General features: G+C 43.1%; 1 protein-coding gene across 1 annotated transcript; it reads left to right on the forward strand.

Moving 5' to 3' along the window:
- Positions 1-340: 340 nt before the first annotated feature.
- On the forward strand, positions 341-5648 carry LOC122780403 (regulator of G-protein signaling 4-like). Its single transcript, XM_044043310.1, has 5 exons — positions 341-546; positions 708-821; positions 2600-2664; positions 4033-4196; positions 4483-5648. Exons 1-5 carry the CDS (start codon positions 503-505, stop codon positions 4720-4722), a joined length of 627 nt encoding a protein of 208 aa, XP_043899245.1. The 5' UTR covers positions 341-502; the 3' UTR covers positions 4723-5648.
- Positions 5649-10843: the final 5195 nt, after the last annotated feature.

The following is a 10843-nucleotide window of genomic DNA, read 5'->3' on the forward strand; positions in this document are numbered from 1 at the left end:
AACCCCACACACTACACATCAATGACCACAGTGATTACAAAGTCGCTCAATAACGACACACTGTATATGACTGATGAATCAGGCTGGATTCATGATGGTATATGTAATATACGCTCGTCTCATCATCGTCCAGCTTCACCTAACATCAGTGAACGTAAACGTCATGGTCTCAGCAGTTGTTTTGATCACATAGAGAAGACATATGATCCCATCTGCTGTAAAATTCCCCTTATTTTCTCTCCCTCCCTCCCTCCCTCCCTCCTTCCCTCTCTCTCTCTGCCTCTCACTGTTTGGTGTGATTGGTCAGTTTTCTGTCAGTGAGCACAGTGGAGGTATAAAGCTTCCGCTGGGGCAGGAGACACCCACAGCCTCATTCTCTCAACAGTGAAGAAGGGTGCGATTTAAAAAAAAAAACAAACTCTGCTGCTTGCCATCACTCGGTCGACTCCCCTGTTGTCCTCTGCCACAACAGCACGGACTTTGGATCCCTTACGTCGCCGCAATGTGTAAAGGACTTGCAACACTTCCTGCAACATGCCTGAAAAGGTAAGGCTTCTTCAGTTCGATCAACAAGTGGAGAGAAGTGTGGATGATGGTGTTATTTTTACAGTAAAAAAAACCCTGCACGCTGACTGTGGGAAATGCCTCATTTGAAACTACTGAAATGTGCATTTCACTCACTGCTCTGTCACCTGCGTCTCCCACAGTGCAAAAGACATCAAGCACAAAATCAGCTTCTTACTGCAGAAGCCTGAAGCCCAAGAGGCAGATCAGAAGCAGCAGAAGCAGCAGAAAGAGAAGACATCATCTGCTGCAAAGAGGTCAGGGAAACCATTCCGTGCTACCTCACTTTGTGTGCTTCTTTCTTTTATATATATATATATGTAAAAAAGAAAAGAAAATCTCTGTTGCAAAAGTTGCATGTGCATTTGAAAGTTATTTTTATTTATCTACCGTTTGAGATAGTGATCTCTTTTGCGCCAGAGCAACTCACCGGATACACTTTAGTTAAAATAATAAACAGAGGTGTGTTTACTATACAGAATAGAAAGATCAGTCAAACATAGAGGGGGGGAGGGGGGACAGAATCAGCTGCCATTTTCTATTACAACTGAATGTAGATTTAAAGGGAGGAGAAAAAAAATGCTCTGAAAATAAACAAATGACCACATATTAAAATAAAGGTGGTTGAAAAAGATACTCTTTATTATTTGCTCAATGGTAAATGTGTTTTATTAATGTTTTCTTATTCGTTCTTATTCTATATACACTAAATCAAAAAGCATAATAATAATAATCAAAAAACAATAATAAAGTGTAATAATGGCAGAAAAACCTGGTCATTTGCGTCAAATTGGAAGGCTTCTTTTACCAAAATCAGCTAAAAACAATGATTTATATTTAATACAATACATGAGAGGCTGGAACGCTCCGTCTTGATGTCGCTGCAGGATCGACGCGACACTGAATGAAGCGGGCAAGCTTAATTACAAGGTTTCATTAGACGCGAGGAAAGAGATGAAAAGCCAGTGACAAAGCGAGATGAATGACTGGTCAGCGCGTGACGTCACTTGTCATTATCATCGTTTCCTTTCTCCTTTGACTTCAGCCTCCGTCTCTTCCCACTCTCTTTTCTTCCTTTGTGTATATAATGGCTCTCGTGATAAATAAGACATGTAATTAGACTTTCTGTATACAATGCAATGCCTCATCTTGAATTATGTCCCCTGAGGGACACATTAGGACAGTTTTGGACGCGGTCCAAAGCTTAAGGACCTGTCCTCATGACGATTACCGTGACCTTTCCTCTCCAGGGTCGTGTAACTCGTACAGTACCTGAGACAAAGAGTATCTCATGCTATACAGTGTGTTTTATTTAGAATTGAATGTTATATGATATTTCATTAGACATGTTCCGATACCATTTTTTCCCTCCTGATACCGATTCCGATACTCGTGCTGTCGGTATCGGCCGATACCGAGTACCGATACCGATACCAGTGTGTTTAAAAAAAATAAATCATACTATAAATAATAATAATAATAATAATAATGATAATACATCACATTTATATAGCGCTTTTCTAGACACTCAAAGACGCTATGCCTGTGTGTGATACTGTGATATGATTATCATTGCTCAGGTTAAACCCTTTGCAAAACATGAATGAATACAGCAAATGGAAGCCATTTATTTTTATATTTATTCTTAAATAGAACAGCCATGATGTAGTAAAATAAAAAGGCATTTAAATCTTTAAATAGTGCAGTATCGTGGTATCGGATCGGTGCCTGGACTCCAGTACTCGCCGATACCGATACCAGCATTTTCGGCAGTATCGGAGGCTTTCGACTGGTATCAGAATCGGAACCGCTCTATATTGGCTATTTTTTGCCACTGTTGCTGTTGTGATTCAATCTCGAGGGATTTGTTTAGGTTTTAAAGGTTAAATGCTTGCACGGGCTTGATGGTCCGATTAGATCTGCTGCCGTTATTGATCAGTGGACTGAAAGATGACTTTTGAAGATGAATTCATGAATTACATAAGAACCTGTGCCGTGTGACCTGAGTTTAAACGCCTCCCTGTGTGCGTTGTAGGGTGCCGTCTGCAACCGAGGTGAAGAAATGGAAGGAGTCCTTCAGCCACGTCATGAGCAGTGAGAGTAAGCGTCAACGCACCGTTATTGTTTTATTGTTTGTCAACCAAGGCCCAGAGAAATCGCTCGGAAATTGCAGTGAAAAGTGAATTTCTCACAGTTGGACAAAACATGGTGCATTTCAATCAGGTACAGTTTTTGGAGCGAGGAGGAGTGATTTTACGCCGTCAACTTAGACGATTGATCTACAAGCCGCATACTCAACAGGAAATCACTCGCTACTAACACGGCTGAAAAGTGGCATTTCGCCCCCGGTGGACACATTTGATTCCAACGGATCAATTTCACTCGTCCAGTTGTGCGAGCTGTGCATGGACGCGCACGAACCGACTCATTAGCTCCCCCAGCGAATCCTCTTTTCAGGCTTTGTCACCATCAGTAAGACGATATTGAACAGAGAGGCCGAGGAGAGGAGGCCCCTGAACCTGAAATGATGATGCACACACGAAGCAGAAAGTCACACACACACACACACACACACGTTCTTTGTTGCATTCTCATGAACTGCTTCTCGGCTACGTGTCTGGAGTCACTGGTGGACGGCCCCTCAGGGGGATGTGTGTGTGTGTGTGTGTGTGTGTGTGTGCATGGACACTGGAAGGGGAGCAATGGCCCTACGGGAAACAGTTGAGTGCAAACCAGCTCTGTTCCATGATCTCATTCCCTGACCTTTGACATCGTCACGTCCTCCCCGCTGCCTCGCTGTCCTCATCCGTCAGCTCTGGTTTGTCCAGGCTTTAAACGTATCTTATGTCTGTCAAGGTCACACTGGCCTTTGGAGTTCTTGGTGCTGTATTCCAACACGTGTGCGTTCTATTCCGACACCGTTAAAAACACAGTGGCGTAAAATAGGCCGAGCCAAGTCAGATTTATCATTTGTCTCCACGCCAAGTACCCCCAGAGGTAGCCCACGTACCACTGGGGGTACACGTGCCACAGTTTGAGAACCCAAAACTGGGTGCTGGAGTTGGAATGCATTTTATTTAGCGAACAGTGAGCGATTCTGGGGGCAGATGCTTTTCAGTGACCTGGAGCAGTTCACTTTCTGTTGTTACTGTTCCCAAAAATGTGAAAACCTGCGTAATAAACAGTAGATTAAAGAGTAATTACACTTTAAACCGACGTATTGTCTCGACTGATTCATAGCTCTACCTGTGGAACTGTAACAAAATAAGAAACTTATTATAAAGACAGATATTCATTCATATATTGAAATATAAATGCACCTTTCTGCACTGTTACAACAGCCAATACAAATTTCTCTGGTTTTTGTTATTTTCTGATTCATATTTTGTTATTCTCTCATGGTTTGACGTGACCTCCACTCACTGCAGACTCTCTGTAAACACGTTTGTAATTTTTTGTCTGTATTAGAGGGCCGGGCGGTCTTCGCCAGCTTCCTGCGGTCCGAGTTCAGTGAGGAGAACATGCATTTCTGGCTGGCCTGCGAGGACTACAAGAAGACAGCACCTCCCAAACTGGTGACGAAAGCCAAGCAGATCTACCGGCAGTATGTCGAGACGGACGCGCCTCAGGAGGTGATTCATTTTCTCTAAAGGACGTTGGCGATTTATAGAGAGAGTGCGCGCAAAGGGAGGGAAAAGTATACAGTTGGACGACGGACAAAAAATTACATTAAGCTGAACTGCAGCTGATTGTGGACACGCACATGAATAATGCTAATGCTGCTGCGCTAATGACCGTTCAATGGGCCGCCTCTTTTACGAAAGGTCTACAGGAAATCAGCGTTGCGTAACATGCGCCGTATCCTCTGCTCTTCCCGTGGTTTATGGACACTAACCGTCGACCTTTGTGTTCTTCCAGGTGAACTTAGACGCGGCGACCAGAGAAGAGACGAGGCAGAACATGGAGAACGCGTGCCCGTCCTGTTTCGACGAGGCTCAGCGGGTGATCTACGTCTTGATGGAGAAGGACTCCTACAGGCGCTTCCTGAAGTCCAAGCGGATCGAGGGCCCGTTTCAGACGCAGGCCACGGTGGAGAGGAAGGAGATGAAACTGTGCAATTTTGCAGAGGACAGGCAGGTGTTGGCCGGCGGCGCATAAGAGTGCAAGGCGAGAAGGGGTTTGGGTTTGATCCTTCTCTTGTTGAGGTTTAGAAAGAGCAGTGGTATAGACGGGGGGGTGGGGCTTTAAGGTTCACATGAGCTGACTTTTGTTTATTTTTTTGATACTTCTTCTTGCCCGACAGATTTCCATTGTCATTGAAAAAAACGGGGTTTCTGGGGCCGACGTTCGCGCGTTCATTGTTCGGCCGTCAGCTATCCTGTATTCTTTTTTTTTTTTTAAACTCGCGATGGTTGACGTCGGCGTCTGAATAAATATTTAATATTTGAATGTGCACATTATACGGATGTGTCAATGTTTGCATTGTGAAGTGTAACCGTTGCCTCTGCTTTTACCGCAAAAGCAAACACGCTGCTCTCCGCGCTCACGCCGACGCTGTATCGACGTGACGGGACGCGATCTAAAAAGCTACCTCCGCCCGACAGGAAACACCTTCAGGCGACGCCGCCGGGCTCCACCTGTGTGTGTGTGTGTGTGTGTGTTCGTCGACTTCCTCATCAGTGTTAAAAATGTTGTTGTTATGTAATTCAAAGATTTGCAAGAATATAGTTATACATTTAAAAAAAGAAAAAAAAAAGTACAAAAAAAAGAAACAAAATAAAGAGAATATCATGAAACCAGAACAGCTGATGTGGACATGTTTATTTATTATGATTTCATCATGTCCTGCATGTTGTGTAACGATTGTGACTAGTTTAATGGATTTTTCATCCAGATCATACTAATGCATTTAAATGGTTAGTTCTGTGATTTGTGCAAAATCTGTATTTTCTAGGTGGCTTTCCGTGTTTTGTTGGGATGTACACCGATGACAGTAAACGACGTCTGTGAAGCAAATAATTGTCGTTTATCTATTGTATATGTGCGATTATTACACAAATAAAGTCACGTTTCTCATCATCTGAGAGTTGTGTTCCGTTTGGCGTCATTTCATTCCCCCGTGGGCCACATGTGCCCCCCCCAATCTGTTAGAATAGTTTCACAATTGTTAAATGTACTATATTCAGCAGTAAATTATATACACAAGTTGTTATTTACTTCATTTCACATTTATTTCTGTCCGTTTTTGATTTATTTTATTTTATAATCCCATATCAAAACAAAGACTTTTACTTTGAAATTTGGGAAATATCATCACATATACTTGGATCTGTACTGGGATATAAAGATGGAATATTGTGGCCCAACAGTTGTTTTCCCCACTTTTTCCTCCTCTTGGCCAGACTAGACACGTCCGTTCTAGATTAGCTAGACCCCATGGTTCTCAAACTGTGGTGCGTGTGCTACCCCTGGTTTTCCTACTTGGTGTGTAGACACCAAAAATAATAAATGTAGTAATAATAATAAAAGCTCTTAATTTAATGTCACTATACCAGTGTGTGAAGTCTGTGTGAGGAAGAGGAGGAGGATGATCAGAGAGCAGATTATCTTATTGGGAATAAAACGTCCGTATAGCTGCCTATTTACGCCACTGTATTTTAACGTTGTTACCTCAAGAGCTCAATATTTCCTCAGGTGGTATTTGCTTGGTAATAAAAAAGTTTGAGAACTGCTGGTAAAAGTAAAAACCTCAGTGATTTACTGCGGGCAGGATTAAGAGAAATAGATGTTTGTTGAGTCTCATCTCCTGGTTGTAAAAGAAAGACAGACAATGTGAGGCAATCGCTCCGTCTCTGAATCACTCCGCCCCCACACGGACATGGGGTTTTATTGCTTTATTATCTGACGCTTGTTTTTTTTTTTTGTTTTTTTGTTATGTTGATTTGCAGTGTGGGCAGGTAAGAGTTAGGGCCATGACTGCTCAGTAAATCACAGACAGACGTGCCCCCGCTCGGAACTGCCTCTGCCACCTCGGGCCGGGTGTCCAAGGCTGTAAAGAGCGAGGTGCAGACTCACATTCAAGTGTGTCCATAACTCATTTAGCTGCTGTTCATCATTTGTACACATGTACACACATCTGGTTTTGCCTTACACCTCCTGTTGTGAAATCGACACTGCATACATCTGTTTGTTCTCGGTGTGGATCTGTGTGAACCTGAAATGTTTGAGACTCATTCCTCCCCCATCAGCTGCCTGGAGCAACTCCGGGATCACAGCCCGTCATGAGGAATTTAATTCAGAGATCCTCGACTTACCCAAAGCCAGAGGCATTACTCCAGCCTGGGTCTGGGGGCTCGCACAGCTTAAAGCCTTAGCCAACGCGGTGATTGGCAACTCTCTCGTCAGAGGTGAACCCCCCCCTGCTCTTCACAGTGCTCCATGCAGGTGGTCAAACAAAATCCAATAATTCTCCCCAGCAAGCCACAGTTCATTCTGTCACTATACGTCTCATTCTCTTGGACAATGACCCTCCAATCGCTGGTCAGCTCTGTTCTACGCAAATCAATACTTGCCCATCAGTGTCTGAGGATCACGCCTCACCATCAACTCCTCAAATCCAAACAGTTTTCAAGTATGTGCACTGACATCTGACCTGAACTCCCATCTTTGGTCTTTGACAAGGACAAAAAACAGCCTCACTCATGCTCACGTGTGATAACGAGAGCAAAAATACAAATTTTGGAGAATCATGTCGTGGCTTTTAGGATTTACTGTGACGTGACAGGCTCTGATTGTCCTTCAGGCAAAATGATCTTCCGTCAATAATCAAATTCCAGTTGGACTGACTGGTTTTGGACACAGCATGTTGCCAAGGGGTTCATGTCATGTTCCAGTTGTCTAAATGTGGACAAAGTGTCATCTCCCCAACCCTGACACCAGCTTATCCATGAGCTTGAGACCCAGCCCGGTGTGAAAGATGAACAACTGCCCGTAGGCACACAAATATAACAGTCAGCAACAACTTTAAACCAAAATGTGTGCACTTTGTACCGTGTTTTCGCCCCACGGCACAGTCACTGTAATAAATAATGAAATATCTACCTTTCCTCTCCCAAAAAACCTGATTCTGTTGATCGTTTGCAGTTTCTTCTCAAGGGTTTGGCTTCCACGTACAGTATGTGTCACAAAAAAATCTCTGGTCAGCTTTAAAAGAGCCAAACATCACACATCTCAAGTAAAGGGCTTGATGAAGGTTATCTGATAGGTCATGTTTTTATTGGTCCACTTCCTTATTACTTCTCTCTCTGTGTTCCGCAGAAAAACAACAACAACTGGTTAATACTTTCTGCTGTCACACGACTATCTTTAGATGCACCGTCGCCACGGAACGGAAGCGGGTCAATCTGACCGAAGGATTTTAAATCAGAACGAAAGAGCTGCAGGGGGATTTTTAAAGATGTTTTGAATTAAGCTTTCTCACGTCTTTTATGTTGACAATGTGGTATTTTATTTGTGCTGCTGCTCGTCTTGGCAAGGAGGCTCTTCAACTCAATTTGACTTTTTCCCTATTAAGGTTAAACATCTCAAAACTCCATTGGAGTTTATTTTATATCAATGCCACTGGCATATCTACATGGAAATACATGGACAGACTTTTTCTTTTAATATTTCCACACTGTGTTTCACAATGTACCTCCATTTTAGGTCATAAAAACAGGAACAGCGCTCTGCTGGACAGCTTTAATGATCATTTCAGCTCCTTTCCATCCAAATTAAAACCTCTGTTCTACAAGTTTACGCTCTGAAGAAATAAATCCAAATTGGGTCAGGCTCTTGGACACAGTTGAGATGAGAGAACAAACCTCAGTGCCTTTCAGAGTCTAAAGTAGCAACAACACAGCAAATGCTCTTTATCCAAATTGTTGTGAAGCACTTTATTCCCCAAGGCCGTTTATCTAGGCTGCTGTAACCTCCACACCTAGCCCGCATGATGTTGTCTGAGTGAACAACAGATGCATCCCTGACCAAAAATTCTGGCCTCTCTTGTCGGCGTGCCACAGTCACCATTTGAAAATCTGTCATAATTCAGACATGAGAAAACATTTATATCCGTTTGGAAGTCTTGGAAGTCTTGGAAACCATGGAAACCTGCAACTAAAGGCCTGTTACAATCAGTAGCTTTTGCGCTTTTCATCCATGCGTCACTTCAACCCTCAGTACATTAAGGTTTAATGGCATGTATTCATTTTAATGATCTGTAAGAGCAGAATGGGAGGCAGAGCCTTTAGTTACAAGGCTCCTCTCCTGTGGAACCAGCTCCCAATGACAGTTTGGGAGGCGGACACTCTCTGTATTTAAAGTTAGACATAAAACTTGCCTTTTTGATAAAGCTTATAGTTAGACCTGGCTCAGGGAAACCTGGACCATCTCTTAGTTATGCTGCTATAGACCTAGACTGCTGGAATAATTCCCTGTGGTACACGCACACACACTCTCTCACACTCAGGGTATGAATATGACTTCATTATATGTCATTAACCTTGTTCATTCTGTCCCTAGTTTGTGTCTTTCCTTCCTGTCCTCTCTCTCTCTTTCTGTCTGTCCTTGTCTTGCAGGCTGCAGGATCCAGATCCAGTTTCAAGAATTCGATTATTATGCTATAATTAAAGTTGATATCAGTATAATTCGTTAGCTGCTGCTTGTATAAATGACATTGTAGTTCTAGTCATCACTGTCTTGTCTAAACTTATAACTTGATACAATTGTTGTATTTCTGCTCCTGGTCTCTCTCTCTCCTTTCTCTCCCTCATCTCTGTCCCCATTTTCCCCCCAACCTGTCTAGGCAGATGGCTGCACATCTTTTGCTTCTCCACTGATGCCTATAGTGCGTGTGAATTGTTGGGTTTCTTTGCTCTCCATGATGATGAGATAATGTATGTTGTGATCCGGCACTATACAAATAAAACTGAATTGAATAATGTGGCGTAGCCTACAGCATTATTTAGGTAATTCACACAGAATCGATGCAAAGTTTCCACTCCACGCGTCTTCCTGTGTGTGTGTGTGTATGATCCTGTCATTCAAGGCAGTCATTCAGTCCAAGAAGGAGCATCGTGATTTCATCATTAAAGCGTTCATTATCAGCAATCGATAGACGAGAAAAGGGCAGCAGGCGTGAAAAGCCCCAAGAAATGAGAGAAAGAGAAAACAAACCAACACAACAGGACGGGCAGAGAAATGGAGAGGGGTGCAGGAGAGGAAGCGGTGCCCCGACAGTCAGCGACAGAGTGCCTATAATGGAGGGATCCAGTTTTAGGAGGCCAGAGTTTCACCAGTGGGGGAGAAATACCTTTTCTGTGAGTGACGCGCTGGGTATTAGGCGACAGTCTGGCCTAATAAAATGGTGGAGACGCGATGCTTGTCCAAATACTGTGTATCACCTGTGTGCCTCTGTATTTGCATGTGGTGAGGACGGGCGGTGAAGGGGGGTTGCGAGGACATGGCAAACATGAGCTGCGGTGGACAACAAAGGTTTGGACTTTAAAGACACATCAACGTCCTCATTTTATGGATTTGTGTCATGCGCCATACTGTCTCCCTGCTTCATCTTTGAAATATACATTTTTTTTTTTAACATAAACAGAAAAAAATAAATAAAAATGGTCTTTCAGACATTTTGGTGAAAAGGAGACTGAACACAGTTCCGTGTTTAAGACTGTGAAAGTAAAACAAGGCAGCTTTATTCATACAGGACATTTCATACACAAGGGCAACTCAATTATCACAGAAGTACAGAATAATAAAAAATAGTTAGACTAAACTGAAGCATAAAATATGATGCTATATATGCTTTAAAAGGGCTCAATCACCCTATTTGGTTTGAACTCTGAGCTCCACTATCTAACCTGAGTCAAGAGATTTCAGAGCCCAACGAGGATCATGTTCTTTTAATGTATTCGGGACCTGGTTTGCAGACCAGCAGCAGCATTTTAAAGTGTGTTCTGTAACTGAGTGGTGTAAAGACTTTATAGAACTGGAGAACAATGTGCTCCAAACGTTTTGTTCCAAATATCTGCCTTTGTAACTGCTTCGTCATCCAGTTATTTATCACTCATCATCCTCAGCATCTGCAGAGAAAATCAACCAACACTCAAAACAAATGTGTGTGCCGCGTGTGGAGAACCATCGAAGGGTAAAATGAGTTCCACTCATCCAATATCACCGGCAGCAGCGGAAAGGCATCGGTGAGACGTGCGGGAGCCACTCAGCACTCATTTCA

Source organism: Solea senegalensis, linkage group LG14, assembly GCF_019176455.1.
Source record: "Solea senegalensis isolate Sse05_10M linkage group LG14, IFAPA_SoseM_1, whole genome shotgun sequence".
Classification (NCBI taxonomy): Eukaryota; Metazoa; Chordata; class Actinopteri; order Pleuronectiformes; family Soleidae; genus Solea; species Solea senegalensis.